Genomic DNA, 25141 nt, shown 5'->3' on the forward strand with positions numbered 1-25141 from the left:
CAAATCCTTTTGGTGTGACACATAGTGTACTGTTGATTCTTAAAATTAAAGATACCCAGCTTGATGATATATTTTCCATTCTTGGTTTTGGGACCTGAGCCAATTTTTTGTTTCCTTCAATAGTCATCCAAACATAGCTTTTATCTTTGGCTTTATTTTTCTCCCCCACTCAGTCAATTAAGAAGCATTTATTAAGTTGTAGGTACTGAACAAAAATGGAAACTCCTCTCAAAGAGCTTATACTCTATTCGAGGGAGATTGAATTCAACATGCTTTTTAAAATTTCCCCCTAATTCACTTGTTTTCAGGATTGTATTGGTGAATGCATTGTACTTTCTATGCTTTTACTTTCTAAAAAGAACTATAGAATTGAGCCTTTGCTTGGAAGCATCCCAAGTGACAGTATGGCTCATGGGGCTGGCACTGATTAATCTTGTTCTTTTAAGGCATTCCTAATGTTCTAAAAGCTAATAATCTGGACTTCTTTCAAAAGAGGTCATATTGGAACCTCAATGGATTTTCCTCTCCCTCTTTTTCTGTTACATCTTTCAGAGGATGCAGAAGCGAGCCGAGCGATTCAATGTACCTGTGAGCCTAGAGAGCAAGAAAGCTGCCCGTGCAGCTCGGTGAGTATTTTTTAAAGTTACTAAATTTTAAGGATATTAGGGGCATCTCTGAGGATAGCCATGGGGTTAGGAGGAGGGCATGAGGGCCCCATGTTTGTGATATCACTGTGTGGATGTACTCCACAAAATGTGGGCCATTTTCTTGTTCCTTTTCTAAGCATCTCTACTGATTTTAACATATCATTAACAGGTATGGCTTCACTGCTCAGTAGACAGAGACATAAAGGCCTTCTGTTAGCTTACCTCTACAGGCAGCTTTTTTCTCCAGCTTGAGAGAGAGAAAAAAACAAATCTCTTTCATGGGGTTGTTAGAATTAGCTAATGATTGCAAAGCTAGAGATCACAAGCAAGAAGTGCCATATGTAAGCCTGAGAAGAAACAAGAGATAGACATCTGAGAGTGTGAACAACTTCCTAATTCAGCTTTGTTTCTCTTTCTGCAGATTTGGCATTTCTTCAGTTCCAGCAAAAGGTAAGAAAGAACAGAGGAGACACTGTCAGAATTTTCTCTGGTTTTCTTTTGGTTCTTGATTTTTTTTTTTTAGTGTCAGTCTGGGATTTCCCAAATTAGGAGAATAAGTCTTGGATTAGAAGACATTGAGAAATCATTTCAGCTGTCTTCTTGTCTTAGACCTATAATTAAGCCATCCTTGGCAAGTTAAAGAAAAATGACATTGATTTTAAAACCTGGAACAACATACCAACATTTGCCTCCCCTTTCTGGGAATTTGCAGAGAAGATGATTTCTAGATTTGTTAATTCATTCTAGCACCTCATTAAAATTTTTTTCATTTTATTTATTGAATATTAGCTAGGGGCCTAGTTTAGTGAAGTATACAAAAGATGAGTCTTCACACAGAAGAAAATGAGTAAGAAAAGCAAAAATCCTTACGTGCAAAACATTTTAATTTCCTGGTCCTCTAATCAGAAAGTTGTTCCCAATGTCATTATAGACTTATTTTTCAAAGACTAGCCAAAATGGCCAGAAAGGACTTCATAATAATGAGAATAATCTGGAGGGTATTGGAAACAAAACCAAAAAAAAGTCACTTATGACATTATCCTAGGAATAATCATATAATTTTGCTTATTTACCTCAGATACAATTGAACCATCAAAAATATCCAGAAATAGGAAAATGGGATTCTACTAGGGTAGACTAAAAATTAGGATACTTGTTTCCAAGGAAAATCCAAAGGAAATAAGCAAAATTATGTAGTAAACTTTTTCTTTAATCAAATACTGTTTCATTGGTACAGGGAGCTCTCAGTGAGTAAGGTCCTTCTATCAAGGCATATTAGCACCTGCTTTGCAGCTTATGGTGTTGGAGATTGAGAGTGATTTGCCCTCCTTTCCACTAGTGGGTCAGAGTCTCTTCCTGAATCTAGTGCCAATTCTCTATCATTATTATCTATACAGCAGTATGCTGTCTCTCTCTTTTTTTTTTTAGTTTTATTTTTATTAAAACCCTTACCTTCCATCTTGGAGTCAATACTGTGTATTGGTTCCAAGGCAGAAGAGTGGTAAGGGCTAGGCCATGGGGGTCAAGTGACTTGCCCAGGGTCACACAGCTGGGAAGTGTCTGAGGCCAGATTTGAACCCAGGACCTCCCATCTCTAGGCCTGGCTCTCAATCCACTGAGCCACCCAGCTTCCCCCTATGCTGTCTCTTAAAACTAAACTTTTAAGGGAAATTAATAAAAACTGAAAATAAAAATAGTTTCAAAACAAATTCAGATAAATTTGTAGATGGAGTATTTAAGGGAAGCTAGTATCTTTTAGTAGCATTTCTAACCTTTGAGGTTTTATGTCAAGGATGATAACTATTGTATGACCCTTTTCGGCATTGTAAGAGACAGAATTCTAGCCAAATAGACAATGAGGCTGGCCCATTAAAGCAATACTTTTGTTCTTTTGCCTAAACCGAACTCCTCTTTTTGCACTTTCATCAATGGCCTTTCTTGTCTTTTCCTTAGTGGGAATAAAGAGTAACTGTCTTTTATGTTACATGTTGGCTATTTTCCTCTTATACTTGAGGGCTATGCATAACTCTTTCCAGACAGTAAATGGGACTTCTGTTTCTGCTTCCTTAGGTCTATCATCAGACACCAAACCTATGGTAAGAAACTTTTTTTTTGTCCCCAATAGAAGCAAATTTTTTTTCCCCTTAGAAATGAAATCACCAGCCATTGATAGACTTAAGATTTAGCAACTTTTAAGACCTGTGCTCTGGGAGTCTGTTCAACCTCTTCTAGTCCTTAAAAAGGATTATAACCATTTTTTAACCTCATTCACTTATTTTTAGATCTAGGGGCTTTTTCACTTCCTTTTCCTTCTTTGTGAAACACAGCCCTGATATCAGAATACATGGGTGGCAGGATGGGATGAGTTTCTCCATTTCATCAGGAGTTAGATAATTAGCACATCTTTCTGAATCATTTTGACATTTTATTCCTCATTTTCTTTACTTGCAAAGATTAATGTACCTTCACAGCAGTGAAGAACCTCCTTATCTCAGGCATTATTGAGGGTTCAAGTTGTGTGACTTAATTCCTACCCCTCCAAATCTTATTTATTAACCCTATTGGAGTCACAGTTGTGCTTTACAAACAAGGAAAGAAAATAAGAACAGCCATTAAAATTAGGTTTGTAAAGTAATGAAAATTTGAATAAGACATCCTCTAGCTCAGTGTGATCAGTCAATGTTTTTGTTCTAACAGAAGCAATTGCAGAGGGAGATATTCCCTTACACCTGACATTAAGAATGTGTTCTTTTGAAGATCTGTTCATTGGAATGAATGGAGTGGATTGGGTCCTTAGTTAACTAGAAACTCTTGTGATGGTGGGTTCTTAATACCAGCTCTCCAAAGAAGCAAGCAGTAAAATAAATGAATATTGATAATCTAGAGATTTGAGGATAGCATTCTTTGGCCAAGAAGAGATGGAGGCTGAGATCTCTGTATCTATGTACAGAGATTATATATTAAATGTTTATCATTTTGAGTTGTAAATAATGAATATTTAAAGTGGGGGGTATAATAATTTTCAAGCTGGCATTTTCAGTATATGTTTGGGAAGTCTGATCTTGAGTTCCATTTCAGGTCATCATCGCCTTTGACCTTTTGCCAAAAGAGAGGGCTGAAACTTCCTTAATATTTTCAGATACATTTCAGTGATCAATGTTGTTTTCTTGGTGGAATTTATCAGAGCACTCTTGGAGGATAGAAATATTAATAGGTTAATACCTATTGGGTATAGATTTTGCACTGCACCATAGTCTCTTTAGTATTTTCTTCTTTGAATTTTGAAAACTCTGTTCACCTGTGTCCTGTGTTTTTTGTAGGTAAACATGGATAAATTAAAGGAAAGGGCTCAAAGATTTGGTTTGAATGTCTCCTCAGTCTCCAAGAAGGTAAGGTGTTTTGACCCTAAGAACTATTTCTGTACTTTTAGAGCAGCCTGGTAACTGGATGGATACAAATTGGTGTCCTTTAACAAAAAAAGATACTCTTTGCTTCTGGTGAAGGGCCCCTACCCCCCCTTTTTTTTTTTTAATCCTTACTTTCTGTCTTAGTAACAACTCAAGACAGAAGGGCAAGGGCTAGGCAAATGGGTTTAAGTGAGTTGCCCAGGGTCCCACAGCTAGGAAATGTTTGAGGTTAGTTCTAAACCCAGGTCCTTCTCACTCCAGACATGACTTTTTATCCATTGTGCCACCAAGCTTCCCCTGGTGCATACTTTTGAATTCCTTCTCTCACTGTTTTTTGGTTGTATTGTCACAAGTTGATCATGTTATGAGGTTTTAATTTTCGTAACTCTGGCCTAGTTTTGTCAGTTGACAAACCAGGCTGTTTTCTTCCAGGTACACCTAGGCCTTCTCCTTTAGGTTGCTGTCCTCTTTCTCTTTTAAATTATTAAATAGAAGGAACTAATTGTATTGTTCCAGGCTCCTACAGAAGAACAAAGCCTTGCTTTTAGGTAGAAAGTACCTAAAAACTAGAATTGGGGGTTTGTTGGAACAAAAGCAAGATAGCTGTTCTATATTCTCATTTCTTTTGCTATTTCTAACATTGCTTAATTTATCGAGCAAGAAATTATTGTTTTAGAATAATTGTATTGTCCAAAAATATTTTTTTTCTTCATAAATTAAGTAATTTGATTGTTGGAATATAATGTGTTGTGTAGGGTTTCCTAGGACATGGCTAGTACTGGAAAGTTGAATAAGAATGTAAGGAGATTTTTAGCAGGTGGTCTTTTTAATCTCTGATTAATCTTCCTCTAGGAGGAAGATGGCTAAATACTTGCTGGGTTTGAGATGGTAGATGGGTAAGAGGTTCATATGGTACTATCTTTGGTTCTAGTCTTTACCTTAGTATCAGTTGTGTTGTTAATAGTTTGACTAGTAGAAGGATTGTAATGAGAAGTGGATGTGGTTTTGCTTGCAGAAAAATGCCTGCATTGGCACAGATTGAACACCTAACCAGCACTTAGGTGGCATTTATAGTAAGCATAGTTGGGTATGTATTCCCTAAACTAAATCTATGGTGTCTCTCATAAGGGGGCTACTATCCCTAGGACATTGTAGATCAATAAACCTTTGGTGTTTGTAGAATGGAAAAGAATATCAAGTATTGGATGTGTCTTGAGTGGTACGAAGAGTGGCAGACCTATAAATTTAATACATTTTATCTGAGACTGGACAAATTACAAACAGGAGGGCAAGGTGTTTCTGATTGCTTTACTATTTTGTTGGACAGTCATGGTTAAAGGGGTATGTATAATGGCTATGAGACCTGGGATCTCTTTTACTTTCTTTTTTGTCATCAAGCACCAGGTTGATTGGGTAGTTGGGGGACGAGAAACTAGATAGATAGGTGCTCGATAAATACTTAATAACTACCATGGGTAGGAATATTATTTTTTGTGATCTTTCAGAAAGTCCAAAGCTCACAAAGTTATTTCTCTCACTGCAATTATAGTCAGAGTGTGAGACTTTTAAAAGTGACTACAAAGCACCAAAGTTCCTGCCCCATATTCTAACCATCCAAGTTTTTTTAAATGAGGATTTAGTGTACCTAGCACAGTAGGCACTTAATAAATTCATAGTAAGCTGGTACTTGGTACTGCAGCTGAACATTGCCAGCCCTACATTGTATTATCAGATTACATTTTCCCAGTGTTTATGTATTGTGTACAGAGGTTATGGTTAGTGGCTTGGTTAAAATTTTTGTGGATTATCTAATAAGCAGATGAGTACTTGGAAACAATCAGTTATTTATTCATTAATTAACACTTGAATCCAAAATCCCAGGCTTCTGTCTATTGGGATCTGGGTTCAGGTGTGATCACTTATAGAATTGGATCATGCTTTGCCCTTCAACATTTGTACAGACATCATTCTGCTATAGGGCAGCATGAGATCTTTCTGATCCTCCCTAATATATCCTGATGTTGAATTCTAGTAGAACTTATTCTATGCCTCCACCTATTGTATCGTCTGTCTTTTGGGGCTCACTTAGTCTCACTTGAGAACCTTAGTTCCTTGGCCAATGCATACTTCTCAGTGGATTCTGCTAGACCATTACTTGGGCTGAAGGCGAACCATTGGCACTAACATTTGTGAGTAAACCTTTAATTATTGGAATGCACCACATTTTCCAGTGTCTTTCGAATTGGGCATGAACAAATGGCCAATTTGAAGAAGCCAGTTTACTTTTGTTCTTCTGGGCTAATTCTTATATGGCTGGCCTTATTTCTGCTTTCAGTTCCTTGAATGTACTATATATGACATGAATTACATAAATATGGAGAAATATAACATCTTTTCTCCTCCCTGATTGTTTTTCTCCCATCTCCTCATTGGCTCCTAAAGAAAGACCTACCAATCCATGTTTAAAGCTCAGGGCACTGTGAATACAACAAAGGTTTAGGATAATGGAAAGTGACAGGGCAAAGAATGGCACTGGCATTTATAGGTACTTTTACATGAGGGGGTTGTAAATTTTGAACTCCTTGAGTTATTTGTGAATGGAATTGGCTGCCTTTCTCATATTAACCAAACAGTAATTATAGGGCCAATGGCTGAAGATAAGGATTCCAGAATTGGTCTCTTATGTGATTCCCCTGTTGATCTGCCCCCTCCACCCCCCAAAAATCTTGAGAAAACAGTGTTAAATTCCTGTGTAAAGTGTGGTATAGGTAGAAAGAGCACTGAACTTGAGTCAGAAAGACCTGGGTTCAAATCTTACCAATCTTACCTCTGACATAGAATAGCTATGTGACCAATCATTAAATCTCTGGAGGTGTGTCGTGTGTGTGTGTGTGTGTGTGTGTGTGTGTGTGTGTGTGTGTGTGTGTGTGTGTGTGTGTGTGTGGCACCTTAATGTGCTAAGTCATATCAATTAATCACTAGTTGAACATGAGTAAGAACTGTTCTTCTTCCTGTGTTAGTTTTCATGCTCAGGAAATATACCTTAACAGCACTGACCCCGCCATTTTAATACCTAGTCTGGCACATTTGGGGCTGTTATTTCTGAGGAATAAAAGATGAATAGAGGGAATAAGAATATAGGATATGGCTTGGTGGTATAGGACTTTAACTTGGGTGAAAACTAAATCTGGGCTTAGAGTTATAGAGTTACTGAGACAGCTAAATTGAACTGATTGTGTTGATTTATTCTTTTAAACACTGGCATGCCTTGAAAGGTGAAACTTGATTCTTGAGCTGCTTATGAGAAATCCAGCTCAGCCACTGAAAATCCAAGTTCTTGCTTGGGGGGGGAGGGAGGTCTGTTTTTTATTGTTCTCCCTAGGGGTCGCCATGATCATGATCCTTATTTCTTTAACTGAGAGTACTGGGGAATCTAAACAAGTACAGTTTAAAAACTAGCAACTATAAGAGCATCTTATCCTTAGTAATTTGCAGGTTTACCTTCTTTCCTTGATAATCTGTGACCAGGCATTCCACACTTTGAACCTCATAAGTGAGTTTTTGGATAGGATCCTTTGAAATCAGAAGTATTTTTCTTGGGTTCAGAGAGCCCAACTGTCCTTGTACTTGAATATAGATAGATATGTGTACTATCTCCCTATTTGAAATAATAATAGCAGTTCACATTTATAAAGTACTGGATACTTCACCTCATGTGATCCTCACAAAATTCTGAGATACAATTGACTCATTATCATTTCCAGTATCAAATATAAAATCATTCCTTGGTGTCCAAAGTCCTTTAGAACCAGGCCTCTTCCTTTCAAGTCTTCTGCACTTCAGTGATACTGGTTTTCTTGCTCTTTCTCCAGCAAGACACTCGGTTGATCAACCTCAAGGGAGTATTTTCATAGCTCTTCCCCCATCTTGCTCCTCATCTCTGCCTCCTGACTTTCTTTAAGTGTCAACTAGAATTCTATCATCTACTAAGAAGCTTTTCTTGATTCCCCTCAATGCTACTCCTTCCATCTGAGACAATCCCCAATATATCCTCTGTGTGTGTGTGTGCGCGCAAGTGCGCAGGCATATATCCTCTTTTCATACATAGTTCTTTGCATCAGTGTCTCCCTGTTAGACTGTGAGCTCCTTAAAAGCAGGGGCTAGTCAATGGGTTCAAATCAAGAAAACATCTAATGCCCAGTGGACTTACGCGTCGGCTATGGGGGGTGGGGGGGGGAGGAAAAGAAAATGATCTATGTCTTTAACGAATAATGCTTGGAAATGATCAAATAAAATATATTTAAAAAAAAAAAAGCAGGGGCTAGTAGGTTTGGAATTGTTTTGGTGTTGCTATTGTTGAAAGTCTTTTTTTGTTGATCTTTTGTCTTTGTATCCCTAGCACTTAGCACAAAGCCTGGTACATAGTAGTCACATAATATGCTTGTTGGTTGATAAACTAGGCTCAGAATCGAAAGGGAATTTGGAAATCTTCCATTCTGTACCCCCCTAGTTTTACAGTTGAGGAAACAGGCATGGAGAGTTTCACTGACTTGCCTTAAGTTACATAAATAGTAAATGATGAATATAAATGATGAAAATAAGAATTGGATCTAGATCATTTGATTAGTGTTATGCTCTCTCCCTTAGCTGTGATTAATATTTCTATTTTATAGCTGAGATTGGGCTGAACAAAGTAATTATTAAATCATCTGATTCTCAAATACACTGTGCTATTTCCACTGTAGAATCTGGTTCTCCATTTTTGAATGATGCCATTGTTAGCAGCAAGCCCAAAGGTCCTTTGATGGATGAGGAGTTAGAGATTGGAGGCTGTGGCAGGTGTTTACTTAAACCTCTAAGGCAAGTTAGTTTGTGTCAGATACTCCATAGACCAACAAAAATGCTGGGCTCTGTCCTGCTTATTGGAAAAAGAATGTCACTAAGGTTTTAAGGAACTAGAGGGGAAGCTGGTTTTTCAGTAGGGTAATTTCTGAGCACAAGAGGGCACCAGTGTAACCAAGCATATATGTCCATTGTGGCCTGTTGGTGTATTGGTCTCCATTCAGCCTTAAAGGGCTGGTCATTTCTTTTTTCACACTGAGCTTTGTTAGATGTGGGTCATTGGGGCATAGAAAAAGAAAGGGCAATTAATTTAAAATTTGCAATGCTTTGCATAGAGAAGATATTCAACAAGTGTTTGTTGATTTTAAAATATTAGTGGTCACCAGTCTTCAGGCCTGTATCAAAGATTCTACTTGGGACTTTTTATTGAAACATTCGTTGTAAAATATTTCACAAGTCATCTAGTTTTAACACCCTCATTTTATTTACAGTTGAAAAAATTGGATCCCAGAGATTAAATGATATCTCTAAAGTCCCATGGGTAGTAAGTAGCAATCCTCTCATGGTGCCATACTGTAATAGATCTTGGTCAATGCAATTTGTAGCTATTCTTCAAGTAAGCCTCCTATTCTATGGCCAATGCTTAGGGTGTTATTAATAAGGACCTTGTAAGAATTGGCACAATTATATAACTACCTTAATTTTACTTGAGGACTTTATAAGAGTTACCTAATTTTTTAAGTAAATAAGGTAGAGAAATTAAAGCCTAAATATATGCAAATATATTACTATAATATATGTAATATTCCATATGGTAATTATATATAGATATAGCTTCCTTGATTTCATGCAAAAGGGTCTACAAAGGCAGTTGTAAGTTGGGAGTTAGCCCATGATTTGTCCAGTCTTTGTCAGTGAGGTTTGGTGTCTTAGAAAAAGAAAAACAATCAACACTTGAATCACCCTTAGTTTCTTCCTACTGCTTGATATTCTAAAAATAAATGATGAGAATTGGTGGGACAGGGGCAGGTGGGGAGAAGACTTGGTGATCTGTTTATCTCTTTCTGAACAAATCTTTAAGGAGTGATGAAGCCCCTAAAAGAGGAAACAATAGAGGAAACTCTGACCTCAGTTTATCCCGTCATCTGGTTCTTCATTTGTCCCTGCTGAGGAACAGAACTTGTCTTTTGTCTGTAACACAAATACATCTTCACCTCCCTCCCTTCCTCCCTCCTCTCCCCCTTTACCCACCCCACCCGCTCCACTCACTCTTTTCTATTATAGTTCCAATCAATGATGTCATTATGTGTGCCATTCAACTGCTGTTGAACCACTTGGCTGTAGGAATTTGGAAGAGCAAAGGGCAGAATGGAATTTTTCTCTCCTGCTTAGGGCTCTTGAAAATGTATTCTAATTTTGGAAGAGAGAAATGGGAGTCAGGTTTTTTCTTTGCTCACCCACCTAGGGCACTGGGGATTTTATAAACTTTGTTCTAATCCCCTATTAGGGAAAAAAATTAAAACAAGGAGAGCCTCGGAACATATAATGTAGTAGAGCAATGTAAAAGGCTAACAAAAGAAAGAATTGGAGAAAGAAGGTGAAAAAATTTTTTTCTTTCTTACCACATAATTGGAGCTCTGTCTATTCGCTGACCACAAACTGAATACTTGGCAAGATTCTGATGAGAAATCATGCTCCTTGTTTCCCTTTAGTGCTGTGATAATAATTGCTAAGACTTTCCTAAACAGTTGGAAGTGATCATTAAGATCGTGTGGCCTTGTCCTTAAGTTTATTTTTTCCCCCAAGTTGAAGAAATGGAGATCAGAAAATTGGTTGGGAGGAAAAGTTCCCCTCCCCCATACACATACAGCTCTGCATTCCTTCTTGGAGTGTGTCAGAGCTGATGACTTTGATAAAAAACAAGTTTTACTCCTCTCTGTGGTCCCCCTGTGGTCCCTGCCCCTGAGTAAACACAGCCTGGGAAGGGAGTCGGGTGGCTGGAGTCTGTTGAGTCTATTTTGCTTTTAAACACCTTCAACCATATTGCTAGGCAAGTTCCTGAGTTGGGATACTTACCTAAGTGGCGTCAGAAGAAATTGGTGGCAGTCTGGATACTTGGAAGTTTTTTAAACCTGCCTATTGAAGGGATTGGATCTGGGAAGATTGCTAGGATAAATGTGGGTGGCCTGGGCCTGTGCTGACATTTTTATCTTTCTTTAAAAAAAAAAATAGATAGTCTAATGCTCAAGTAATGTTTAGTATTTTAAATAACAACCACCAAAAAAATCTCATTTTGTGTCAAAATGGCTTTTGATGATCATATTAAAACCAGTATTACTGTTTTTAAAGGGTAGGGAGGTATCAAAAGCTGAATGAAATTATACTTGGAGGACTTCTTGTGAAGTCAGTTTTTGGCCTGATGATAAACCACCTCCCCTATTTTCAAGTAAAATCATTCTCTTTGGGGGTCTCATTGTTAGGATCTAGAAGTTGTTAATGCCTTCCCATTAAATTTCCCTTTACTTCTAAGCTCCATGCTCCTTTCCTGGTGGTTGACTGAATTTCATTTTCCTTTTCCCAGATCTGAGACCAAAAAATAGCAGTGAGGATGTTTTTGTAAGGGACACTAGGTTGGAGTTAACATGCTTTATTGAATCTGAAGGGCAGTGAAGTTGAACTATTAGGGGCCAGTACAGAGGTTGTCTTAGAGATGAATGATGCCTGGGCTTTAGAAGTGTTTGTAGAATTATTTTTTCCTTTCCTTTCTCTTTTGTTTCCTTCATGGCATTGGCTAGAATGTATACTTATGGTCGGGAAAAATTATTATCCAATACCCTTTGTGTTAGAAGTGTTTCACTTTATGCTTAGGTATCAAGCAAAAGAAGAACAGGCTTAACTGGAAACTCACTCCATGGAAAACCCAAATAGAAAGGGTGACATATTTATAGATTGTACCTCTTCTCTCCCCCATCCCCCTTTGCTCAGTGTTGTACATCAAACTAGAAAATGTGGGAAACTATTTTTAATCCTCACTCTCCTGTCTTCTCCCACAGTCTCTATTTCAGAAAAATACTCACTGTATGCCATTCTAGTCTAGGTGGCTAACCATGCTTTTCTGTACAGCCTGATTTTTGTTTGGTCTCTGTCCTATGTTGGTTTCATCACCTAACCACTCTGGTGAAGTGCTCTTCCGTTCTGTTTAAACTCCAGCACAGGTGTGCTCTTCATAACCAGCTGTGACCCTTTTCCTGCCTCTTCATCCACATCCCTGCAGGGGAGATCCTGTTTGTAGGAAGTGTAAACTTTAATGGGAGGCCTGGGTATAACTTACATAGCTCCCACCAGGGCTGCTGTAGGGTAAATCTGTGGTGTCTGTGTGAGTTTCCCAGGACCTAGCCTGTTGAGCCAGAGAGGAGCAGTGCAAAAGACTGGTAAGCCAGAGAGTAGTCCTCTTTGTTCTGCACTGGAATTTAGTGTTGATCTGTAACTTGTTTAAGCCTTTTAGAGAACATTTGATCTTGGGAACTAATGAATAAGGGTCTAAGCATCCTTAATCTCATAACCAATGCTGAACCCTTTGTTATCCTTTCTTTAGTTCTTGTATATTTTAGGTAAGGCATTATAACCCTTAGTTAGCTCTTGGCTGCTGACTTCTTGACAGTTCTTCTAGTCTCTGTATTATTTGTCCTTAAAGGCAACAGCTTCCTAGCTGGATTCAAGAAGGGAAATATCTTTAATAGAAATTTGGCTTCTGAGAGGTGGAGTGTCTCAATTGTGAAGCTTTCATTTTCTCCACCTGCTTTGCATTGTCCCTTCAGACAGTTCTGAGGAAGACGGTGACAACTTCTTTTGGGGCACTGAAGGAGAGGAAAGTGTATTTGGACAGAGAGATGGAAGCTGGTAGGGGTGGCATTTGGTGTGTTCTTGAGCTTCAGATCCTGTAAGAAGAGGATGAGACATCCATTTCTTGGTGGTCCTGGATTCTGGTTGATATTTAAATACTGTCACCTCCTCCTTTAACTCCCAAGAAGTTGGTTCTGATCTCACAGATGAAAAGGATGATTGTGTGACTGAGATACATTTGAAGGGAGTGTCTGATAATTAATTTGGGAAAAAACCCATTGCTGTTCTGGACTTCTCCCTTTTCTGCGTTTCTGTGTATTTGGTTCCTAGTCCACCCTATGGACTCTGGTTGGCCTTGGGAAGAGATTTAGATGAATTTCACATACTGGGGGATGGGAATGACAGCCCTGTGTTTAAGCATTGGAATATTTCAGAGAGCAAAATTATCAGTTGATGTCATTTACTCTGAGAGTATGAAATTGGAAGCCCAGAGTGTTTCTTAACCTTTACCTCTGTGAAGTCAAGGCCATGTCATCATTAATCTACTGTCACCTAAAAGCCCCTGGGCTCTGCTTTTCATCCTATCATCCTTCATGTGGCAGTGATCTACAGGAAAGTGAATACAAGGCTCCCTCTTTTCCCCTTTTCCTCTACATTCTTTTGGAAAATGCAGGGTGTCCTGGAATCTGTAGTTATGTAAATATAACCATTCCTTGACACAGAGTAGAGGAAGCTGTCAAGGTGTGTATTTAGGGTAGGCTATCTCTGATTGATTTTAACTTTTATCTTTCCATTGCTTCTGGAAAAAGTAGTAACCAATTGTAACTTCAAAGGACTGACTGGTGGTTATACATTCCCCTACCTCCTCTCTTAGCAAGTGCAGAATGCACTATATATTTTCAGGCATTGCCCGTGTGTTGATTTGGTTTTGTTTTATTGTACTTTGTTACAAGGAAAGCTTCTTGGTGGGATGGGGGTGGTGAGGATTCATTGGGAAGTGACATTAATGTATAAAAAGAATCAGTAAACATAAAATGGGAAAAGGTCCTTTAAAAAATACAGCTAAAACATGTAAGACTCCAGTGGTTTTTCTGATAGATGTGGACTAGTTTCACTGAGAAACAACCTAATCTTTAGATTAAGTTGTATAGGTTATAATGTCTGTTTCTTGCATGAAGAAATAAGGAGTAATGCCTACCAGGGCTTCTTGTACATGTTTTGGGAGAAATGGGTATTTTGCTGTAATTCATGTAAACTCAGTGTTCCTTTCTGCATCTATTCTCTTATTTCTTGGGCTGCCTCTAATTCACTTTTTCCTATGGTGACCCAGCTCTTCCATTCCACTTAACAAGTTGCATTTGGCACCAGGAGTAAGAAGGGAGAAGAACCCAGTATGACCCTGGGAAAGTCATTTTACTTATCTGAGCTTGGATTTCCTCATCCTTAAAATTAGGGCTGGTAGGACTAGGTCATCCCATAAGATCCTTTGCTGCTAGTGATAGGACCACAGCTGCCTCTTTTTGACAGAATGTGGCAGCCCCCTATTGCCATTGGGTTAGAGAAGGGGAGGCTGGAAAAATGTTTTCCTTGAGATTGAAATTCAAAAAGAATTGAGTTAGGAGGGAGAGGTGCCAGAAGGAATGACCAAGACTCCAGCATAGGTCTCAGGTAGAGATACTATCTTTGATACCTCTCTGTCCAGAAAAGGAACAGCCATACTTAACTTGAATTGGAGGAGCAATGGTACCCAGCTGCCATTGTTGCAGCCAACTATTGTTTAGCTTTTAAAAAGAAGCAGCCAGCTGCGGCCCTTAAGTTAGAATCTAATTCTGATTTCCCAGATGAGACTAATGCCAGACCACTCTCTGCACCATGGAAACCATTGCCAGAGCCCTCAATTTAACTTTTGTAGCCATGAAAATGAGTTCCCCTGGTCCCTAGGACTGGGTAATGAAGAATTTTTAAATGGTTCCCTTTCTGTTTGGAAAATGTTAGGGCAAGACCAGAAGCAGCTACATAACTCTGCACGGGGGATTGCATCCTGTCTAATAGCCTTCTTCCTCTGAATTTGGATATAATTTTTCACATATATTTGTGGTGTCGTCATCATAAATCTCCTAGTTACCTCCTTTTCATCTGTAATTAATAGGAATCTTATTATTGATAAGTAACATCTCAAGTTCAAATAATACTTATTTACAAATTGCTTTTTTCACAACCCTATGAAGTATAGTATAAATGTTATCCCCATCTTACTTGAGAGACCTGAAGCTTAATGAGATTTTGACTTGTAAAAAAAAGTCATATACTTAGCAAGTGTTAGAGATGGGACTTGTCGGGATTCTTTTAACTAATCACTTTTTCAGTATATAATATTTATATTCTTTTTGTTTGGATGTTACTCCTCTTTTGAAGACTATTTAAACAGTGTTAGTGCCCTGTTATCAAAGTTTAATGACAACCTTCCTATCCATTAATAGTTTTGTAAAAGCAGTCAATGACATGTACAGTCAGTTAGAATCATAGTATTAGATGGTTTTACTTAAATTTTGGAAAGTAGGCTTTGACTGGAAATGTCTCATGACAAAGTATTTATTTTTAATATAAATAAGATGAAGACTTTAGAATTATATCCACAGATATATAAATTGATTTGGGCTCTTTAAATTTTTCTATAGCTATCATTCTAGATCATATAGTCTAAATCCAGTACTTTACCAAGCCAACACTCCTTTATTAGGCATTTACTATATATTATAAACAAAGTATTTACTGGGTGCTGATAAAAATACAAAATGAAAGATAGCCCTTGCTTTCAAGAAACTAAGATGTTTTGCAGTGGAAAGAATGTTAATAGCAAGAGAGATGAAGAAGGGGCTCCTTTATGAGGTGGTAGATGAGTAATAGAGTCACTAAAGGTTATTGAGAGTAATGTGGTTAGATTTATGCTTTAGTAATATTTTGGCAGGTATATGAAGGATAGATTGGACTTTGGAAGAGCCTGGAAAGTAGGAAGCTAGGAGACCATTGCATTAGGTTTGGGAGAGATGATAAGGGGCTGAATTTACTGTGACTCCCAATCTTAAGTGAAATTATTAGTATTTATTGATTGAGAAAATATATGACTACAAGCCAATTCAGTTATACTTTTAAATGAATTTGTATGGTTATTAATCATAGGAATATCTCTATATATATTTAAAATAGTAGCATATTTATTTTGGATGGTAGTCTCCAGAAGGTATTTGTTTGTAATATTGAATTTGTGTTACAAATTTTGTTGAAGCAAAATAAAGTTTAAAATGACAGTGCTTGGTGTCTATTTGATGACCCTGGCAATAATTCTGAAATCTGAGGCCTATGGGTTGGGAAGTTGTAATCTAGCTCAGTCCCCTAATTTTACAGCTGAAGGAAGCTTAGACAGCTTAAGTGAGTTATCCATGGACACATGGCTTAGTAGCAAGCAGAAGAGCCAGGCCTTAAAACCAGGTCTTTTGACTTTCTTTCCATTATACTACAGTTGTCTTAGCTTTCCAATGCAGAAGGAAGGCAGCCTAGATTTTCAGGGACTTGGAAAGAGAAGGTTGATTGGATAGATTTTTGATTGATTGGTAGTTTTTTGGTATACTGGAGTCCTGGTTTCTTGTCTTCTTTTTATCACACTTTGTTTTACCCTTTGATTCTTCTAATATTTGTTTCACTATTTGCTCGAGGAAATTGTTCCGTGACTTTCTTGGGGGATAGTTGAACTCTTAGTAGCTCTTTTGGAACTTTAACTTTGTGACTTTTAAAGTAAAGGATTATTCCTCACATTTTTTGACATCATATTGGTAGCCAAGAGACTGAGACATGAATCTGGAGAGAAGGTAAATAAAATAAGCATCTCTCAGTTGATTCTCTTCTCATACTAGATGAATATTAAAATCATAATGGAGATCAAGGATGAGATGAATGCTGAATAGTAAAATGTCTTCCTTAACTGAAATAAAAAGTTCACCTTGAATCTCATTGCTTAAGATGGATTCTGATTTCACTTTTCTGCTATTTATTTAAACAAACTTGTTTTATACTTGAACCGGTGTTGAGAACAAGGAAAAAAACAGGTGACTCCCACTTCCTTTGGTTTCCAGGATGTCTTTGGATAGCATGGGAGAATTGTTTATAATATTAATCTCTGTAGGCTTGTTCTAGAAGCCCACAAAATGGTGCTGATGGAGACCAGTAATAGATAGAGGATAAGCTGGGTACCCTGTGCATGTGTGTATATATATATATATTGCTTCTAGAGAATTATCCTCCTTGATAACCTCAAAAGTAATGTCTGTTTGTTGTAGGGGAATGAGGTTTTGATTGTAAATAAAGATCATTTGTATCCTAAGCCCAACTACTTCTCTTTCCCCCACACCCCCATCTGAACACTCATAGAAAGAAGAGATTTCTTGTCAGTAGTAGATGGCTTTTGATGATGGGGGTGGGGTACTGGGAGTGCAGAATGAGTAAGGGAAGGGTTTGTAAATGGGTATGACACTAAGCCAGAGGGGTCAGTGCTGCCCACAGATGCACAACCCCATTTGTGCACTTGAGCATGGCCTGGGGGAGCAGTGGGCCTGATGAATGTAGAAAGAGCTGCGTTTTGATCGAGGTAATTTCCCTCAGATGGGTCCCGCCATCCCATGAATCAAAACCTGTCAGCAAGGAGCTAAAGATGGAGTGAAGTTTATTGTATGTCTGTCTCCATGCGACACCATCATGCTAGAAGGGTCAAGTGAGAGAGATCATTAGAACTGCGTTGATTTAGTGGGTCTGTTGTGCACTTTCCCTGCAGGGCAAGATGGAAAGAGGCTTTAGCCAGGGAACAGGGGATGCCGGAGGGGTAAGGATGGGAGGGCAGGCAAGCACAAAATAAATAAAACCCTCAGCATCCCTGGGGGGTGAAGGGCTAGGCGGGAGCCATTTTCAAGGCAAAGTAGGATGGGGGGGGCTGGAGGAGGGGTGTTATATTATTGTTCTGTCTGGGGCCCCTAGTGAATTTGAAGCAGATGCTCTGCCTGGGTCCCCAGTAGAGGCACCAAAGATCCAATTAAAAGGGAAGCTCATTGGGGAAGAGGGATTCCCTGAGAATTTACCTCCCCAGAGGTTAGACATCATCATCATCATCATCATCATCATTATTATTACTGGAAAGGAATGAGTGATGGGTGATGTAGTGATCTTCCTTGTTCTCTGGCTGCTCTACTTCTTCAGCATTGAGTTCAGCAAATAGGGTCCATCATTAAGATGGTTATTTTAGAAGGCAATAAAGTGGACATTTTGGGAAGTGGGGATGGTGGAACCTAGGGAATTGGTCAGAGTTGTTCCACACAGTATTGGCTTTGCCCACGGAAGTGGAGATTAGATTTATGAGATGAGTGAACTCTTGAGTTTCAGTTAGGAGATAGAGAAGAATATTTGTTTCATTTTAAATGCCAGCAACTTAAATTCCTAGGATTGCCAGTTGTGGCTCTGTGTAGGACAGAGACTTTGACTGAGCTCTCATAATCAGTAATACCGAGTTGATTTCTGCAGTGACATTTCAGTAAGGTGTTGATGTTGCCCCGTGCCTCCTGACATTTCAACAAAAAGGTCTGGTATTTACCCTTTGTGATTCCTTGCCCTTTCAGAGGTGGGATTGTGACTATTGCTTAAGTTGATTATACTTTTATAAAACATTTACCCTGCTTTCTTCTTGACTGGGAGACTTGAAGGTTTAGAGAAGCTGCATTTAAAGGGGAGGGCTTGAAAAAATTTCAATTGTGAGATTCTCCCCCCTCCCCCCCCATTTCTCAATTCTTGGATCTTATGAGACAGGCAGAGAGGGTCATGTAATGTAACTTTCTCCCAATAACTTACATGTTCAAGAATGTCATGGAAAGAATTCCTAATAATTATTTTAGTCATCAGAATAAATGGATGATAAAACCTGGAAATGAATCCCAGGAAGGTAGATACAGGAAATGCTTTGGGCTAAGGCAAAAGAAGGGGAAGGAACTATTGCTAACTAGTTGTCTTAGGAAGAAACTAGAGAAAATTGAAGAAAAATGTTTTTGATTTAATTTGTAGATGTGAAGTGTTGTAGTCTTAAGTGAGTAGAACATAGATTCAGACATTTCTCACAGAACTGCCAGCTGAGTATCTTCCTTCCCCTTCTCCTGGGACGTGACTGGACATGCTAACTTCACTTCATTTGGCCAATGAACCCTCCCTTAAACCTCCTTGTTTCTCTGTTTAACATAGTATCTTACCCAGAATGTGTGATTGGTAGTAGTTTACTTTGATAGGATCATAGGAGTAGAGCTGGAAGGGACCTCAGAGGTCATTGGCTCTCATATGGGGAAATCAAAGTGCTAAGATGTCTTATGCCTTGCTGGAGGTTACAGCCAGGAGCAGAGCTGGGATTAACAATGTTCTCCAATTCCAAATCTAGTGTACTCCTTTTCTGACACTTCTATGAAATTACTTTATAATATATAAATGGATAAAGTTGTAGTTTACATGCTGAATATTCCCACTTTGGTCACTGACCTTAAACTAGCCTTTCTTTTTGCCCCAACCCCATACAATTATATTTTAATCTTATAATTTGCTGGAGGCATTTGATTGACTCAAACTAGTAAATTGGTAAACATTTATTAAGTAACCACTGTGTGCCAGCTACTGTATGTCTGTGATACAGAAAGAGGCAAAAGACAGTCCCTGCCCTCTAGGAACACATAATCTATAATGGGATATATAATTTACTAGTAAATATGTACAAACAAGCTAAACAAATAGAAAATAATTAAAAGGAAGACAATAGAATTAAAAGGAGTGGAGAAAGGCTTCCTGTAGAAGAAGATATTTTAGTTGGAGTGGTAACCCAGGGAAATCAGGTAAAAGATGAGGAAGAGAGGAGCATTCCAATCATGGAGGACAACCAGAGAAAATTCAGGGATATGAGAGATGAAGTGCTTTGTTGGGAGAAACAGGATTGAAGAATACATTGTCAAGGAGTAAGTACAGAAGACTGGAAGGATGGAGAAGGGGGGAGGAGAGGTGGTTTGATTTGACAGAATTTTAGATACCAAATAGAAGATTTTGTATTTGAGTAGAGAGGATGACTTGACTGGACCTGCACTTTTAAGAGTTTTACTTTAGTGACTGTGAAGGAAGGATGGAGTGGAGTGGGGAGAAAATTAAGGCAGACTCACCAGGCATGAGGTGTTGAGGGCTTGAACCAGGGTGACAGCAGTATTAGAGGAGAAAAGGAGGTATGTTAAAGAGATGTTACGAAGGTGAAATCTCTAGGCCTTGGCATCAGATTGGATATGGGGGTGAGAAATGAGAAATGGAAGATGAAAAGTAGGTTTCAAGCCTGAGGAACTGTGACAATATGTATGCTATTCAAGGACCCGTGACTATCTGCGTGGGAACTCCTTTTATAAGTGTACACTGAAGTTCTTAGTATGTCTTAGAGAGTATTTAAAAGTTACCCTGTCCAAAAATGTCAGCATTCTGTAGTCCACCTGCTGATCCAAATGGAGGTAGGCTTTGTTCCCAGAAATCTAGTCTGTTACTGGGCCAATAACCAAAACTTTTCCAGTGTGATAGGACCTGGCAGAGTTCACAAAGCTCTTTTTAAAAAAAAGACCTCCTTTAATCTACAACACCCCTTTGAAATAGGTATCCTCATTTTACAGATGAGGCTCAGAGAGGTTAAATGAATGCTTGATGTCATATGATGATTATGAAAATAAAGCAAGAACACTACACTATACATGAAATGGAGTCTGCCCAATTAAAATGATCTGATTAGGAGTCGAGAGGTATGTATGAGTAGGAATTTCTTCAGGCTTTAATAATTTTGGAAGGCAGGTGGAGCAGAATAGAAATTGACAAGCTGCTTGGACCTTAAGAACCCAACAGGCTTGTCTTTTAGAATCATCTTCAGGGAACGCGATTCAGTTTTGAACAGTTGAGGACAGTCAAGCTGTACAGTGCCCCTACTCCTTACATTAGAGGAGTTTCCTAGGCATATGGGAACAAAACAGTTCCTTGGATGGCTGAGGAGAGTGAAAGCTTAAAAAACTTCCCATATTTCTCTGAATCACTTGCATGATTTTGCTTTCAGTTCTCCAGGTTCCTAGACATCTTGAGTTAGAGTAGGCTGTCTGTGGGGAACCTTCTTTAGAGCTCTAATCTACCTGTGGTCAAGCTTCATGAGGATGAGAATTAGCAATGCTTGCAAGAAATATAAACTCCTGAGGGCTGTAAAAAGATCCAGCTCAGAAGCACCAAGCAGGAGCTCATTAAATAGTTTGCTTGAGTTCTTTCAGCCTGGCCTGGTGTTGGTTATCTTTATTACTGGTTGTAAATAAAGCCAAAGAAGTTGCCTTGTCCCATAAGGGCCTCCAGGACGTGTGAAGCCAAGGGAGGAGGGAAGACCTCTGACTTGATGTGCCAAGAACTAGAACAACATCTTTTCTTGGAAAAACAAAAGCAAGAACTTTGTTCAGCGATTATCTCTTCCTAATTTTTAAATGTTCACTATTATTCTTTTCACTGTGAATTTAGACTTGGACAGCTCCCATTCTTCTTTACACCAAACATGCATACACACTAAGTTTCAAGTCATAGGGGGATGATCCATAAGACTTTTCCAGCTCCAATTTTGAAAGCTCCTGGAAGTGAATAACTTAAGTCATTATATTAACAATAAGAGGAGGCTGCCTGGTTGCTTCCGGATCACCTAAGAGACTAGCCTCAGCCTTTAAAAAAAAAACAACTTTTTTTTAAGCTTCACTAAATTTGTTCAAAATTATGTGTGACACTTGTGAGAAGATTTATGTTATTTTACTTTCTCCATAGGCCTTTAGATATCCTCCTGGTCACCTTAGATTCTGATCCTGTCTTTCTTTTTCTTTTTCTTTTAAACCTTTACCTTCCATCTTGGGGTCAATACTGTGCATTGGCTCCAAGGCAGAAGAGTGGTAAGGGCTAGGCAATGGGGGTCAAGTGACTTGCCCAGGGTCAAACAACTGGGAAGTATCTGAGATCAGATTTGAACCCAGGACCTCCTGTCTCTAGCCCTGGCTTTCAATCCACTGAGCTACCCAGCTGCCCCCTGATTCTGTCTTTCTAGTTGAGTCTGTTGACCACCCTAGTGTCCCCATTTGAATAATCTCCTAACTTGTCCCTTGCAGACTTTTTTCAAGGGGCAACCCAGAACTGCCTGAGAAATTTAAGAATCAAATAAGATTTGACTTTGGATATTATCATTGCTGCTGCTTGACTCAATCCCTTTCATGAATGAAAGGCTCCAACTCCAACCTGATTTTTGTTGGTTCTGGGGATCACCCTTGTGTAGAGGGTTCTACAATTTTTAATCTGCATTTTTCTCAATAATGACCCCTGATTCCTGCTTTGATAATTTTGTGTTATTCTAAGTACCTTCCTAACCCTTAGTTAGGGAAGGGCACACCAATAATTGACCAATTATAATTTTGCTCTTCAATCTGCCCAGGGTTAGGAACCATATTGTTTCAACACTTCCATTTATTGTCCCCAAACAGAGTGAGGATGATGAGAAGCTGAAAAAGAGGAAGGAGCGATTTGGGATTATCACAAGTTCAGCTGGGACTGGAACCACAGAGGACACAGAGGTAAAAATATGACAAGGGAGTCTCCATGAGGAGGCTGAGTAACTTATTAGCATACTTCATGAGTGCTTTTGAATCAGAATGTTATACGAGTTGTTTCACTTTTCATTTTTAGCTTATAATGTACATTTTAAATAGGAAAAGTAACCTTCCAGATCATTTTGATGAAGACCATTTTTGCCCCTAGGGGAAACACTCACAAATTGCCCACCCTAGCTGAGGCATGAACTCAAATAAATGAAATCTCCTTTCCTAATTACTTTGTTTACATAAGTCTGTATCGATCTCAAAATGGCTGAGAGGGTGAATTATCATCCAGCCATCTCCCTACTTCTCAAATCTAATCCTTACTTCTGAGAATTGATATATTGAGAGGTAATATATACAAGAAAACTAAACCCAGTGTATAAAGAAACTAGGTATAAACTTGGAAGGTAAGTACAAAATAACCTATGAACATGGGGTACCCTTAGGATTATGGACACTACTTTAAAGATCAGTGGGACCTTTGATCTTTGAGAATGAATGTTAAAAGAATGAGTATTCCACACCTCAGTTTTATTTATTCTTCCCAGATCTTTCCTTTTCCCATCTGGCTTCAGAAGTGACTGTTGGTTTCAGAGTCTCACACAACTATATCCCTGTGAGGCAGTTTGAATGTTAATTATCAAGTCATTTTTATACATAAACAACTAAATCTTCAGTGTTTTACCAAACTACTTCAGGCAAAAAGACTTGGGCTTCTGGGAGTAACTTCACAAAAAAGGTCTGAGTCCTTCACATTCTTGACTCTGCTATCCCCTTCCAAAACAGATTGGAGTGGGAGGTGAGTTGTGGGGGTGAGGGTTCTTCTTATTAGCTGCGTGTAGGGGCTGAAGTGTTATATATTGTTAGTAAGTGGCTACTGCAAGGATTTTTGGAAATAGATATAGGTTAAGGTTTACTTTTGGCTTAAAGTTTTGTACAGGGCTTAGTTTACTTACATAGTTTGTTCAAGAAATGTTAAGCCAGGCTCAGTCCTTTGGAACTTGATTTCAAAACTCCCAAGCTGATAGAGCCATAGAGATGATTCAAGGAAAAGTTTGCCATTGTAGAGGAGAGGGGGAGGTGTATGTGGGAAATAATTCTTGAGGTACATTGAGTTCACATGAACAAGGGGGGTTGTTTTTGTTTGGTGCTTAAGACTTGTACCAGTGATCCAGGTAGGATAGGTTAGGGCCTATATGCATTCATTTTCTTTGGATGAAGTCTAAATTTTACCTCCCTGTGAATAGCATGGCATCTTCCCCTCTACCCCTGACCCCCTTCAGTGAGAAAAAAGTCCCTATTTGCTGGGGAAAGGAGGTAGCAGGGGTGAGGCTGAAGGACTCTGCTATTTTGTGAGGTCACTCCCAGAACAAAAAGGTCTTTTTGCAGGTTTTGTGCTCTCTCCAGGCTCCCTCCCTTGAGAGATCCATGATTGGGGCTTCTGTTTCCCCTCCCTCTAGCTATTTATTCTGTTAGAGATGAAGATTTATATGCCTCTCTCATGGATAGGCTTGGAGGCCTATCAAGGAGCTGCTGCTAGGACTTGAATGCCTGGGAGGGCATCCCCCTCACCTTCCCCTTGAATAGCACAGGGTTAACCCTTTGCCCTTTGAAATCCCCCACCTCCCCATGCCTAGAAGGCTTTTCCAGGCATTTCAAGAGCCCATTGTTTCCAGACCTACAGTAAGATACTACCAAAGCTGAGTGGCCCTCCTTCCCACCGGAATCTTACTGTTTTCTATCTCTTTATTAATCCCCCCTTCCCCCCCTCTGGTTTGGGACTTGGAGAATCAAAGATATGGCTGCCAAGTCCAAGCCTGAGCTATCACTTGGGCTTGGACCTTGTGACAGTTCATATGAGTTTGAGCTAAGGAAGCCAGAGGTTTAGGCCACTGTTCTCCCAAACCCTCTAATTTTTTCTCCACTCATTTCCTTTTCACAGGCAAAGAAGAGGAAAAGAGCAGAGCGATTTGGTATTGCCTGATGAACGTCTTTTTTTTTTTCTGTCTTGCTGTTGGTGATCCCCATCTCTGATTCTTCTTGGTCATTTATGTACTCACATACGTACACAAGACAGGCACCTTGTTGGGCCTTGTCCTCTGACAAGGGCACGTGTATCCCAGATACATACACAAATCCTCAGCAGCGGCAGTTTTAGTTTTTTTGCCGTTACAACTTCAAGGTGGTTTTCCCCCTCTTCTGTTATTGTTATTGTTTTGTTTTTTAAATTCTGGTTGTTAATTAAAGAAATTTAGAAAAGAGATGAATGTGTCTGATTGGATGATTGATTAGCACCTGGAGATGATCTGATGGAGACCTTTTTGATGTCAGTTAGACCAAGAAAGGAGTTAACATCCTTGAGAGATGGCCTTAATATCACCACCTCCTTGAAGTGATGTAGAGAGGTGCCCCAATTGGTCTCTGTAGTCACTCTCCTAGGTGCTGTATACAGACCTAGATAGCCTTTGAATGCTTGACCTAAAAGTTTGGATGACTAGTCAGAGGAGTGAACAATTTGAAATATTGGAATAAAAGCACTTAAAAATAATAGTGTTCCAAGGGAGTAATGCTTTTTTTATGGTATTTTCTTTTTAAAACCCTTACCTTCTGTCTTGGAGTCAATACTGTGTATTGGCTCCAAGGCAGAAGAGTGGTAAGGGCTAGGCAATGGGGGTCAAGTGACTTGCCCAGGGTCACACAG

General features: G+C 39.0%; 1 protein-coding gene across 6 annotated transcripts in view; it reads left to right on the forward strand.

The window, feature by feature from the left end:
• Positions 1-24701, forward strand: part of SARNP (SAP domain containing ribonucleoprotein) — a 37742-nt gene extending 13041 nt beyond the window's left edge. For all 6 annotated transcript variants that reach the window (XM_056797960.1, XM_056797963.1, XM_056797961.1 and 3 more), the window contains 6 exons: positions 553-626; positions 1069-1097; positions 2718-2743; positions 3968-4036; positions 22327-22416; positions 24383-24701. In XM_056797960.1, the coding sequence (XP_056653938.1) occupies positions 553-626; positions 1069-1097; positions 2718-2743; positions 3968-4036; positions 22327-22416; positions 24383-24424 (330 nt within the window). In that variant the 3' untranslated portion in view covers positions 24425-24701. The remainder of the gene's footprint in view (positions 1-552; positions 627-1068; positions 1098-2717; positions 2744-3967; positions 4037-22326; positions 22417-24382) is intronic.
• Positions 24702-25141: the final 440 nt, after the last annotated feature.

The sequence above is a fragment of the Monodelphis domestica genome, chromosome 5 (genome assembly GCF_027887165.1).
Source record: "Monodelphis domestica isolate mMonDom1 chromosome 5, mMonDom1.pri, whole genome shotgun sequence".
Taxonomy (NCBI): domain Eukaryota; kingdom Metazoa; phylum Chordata; class Mammalia; order Didelphimorphia; family Didelphidae; genus Monodelphis; species Monodelphis domestica.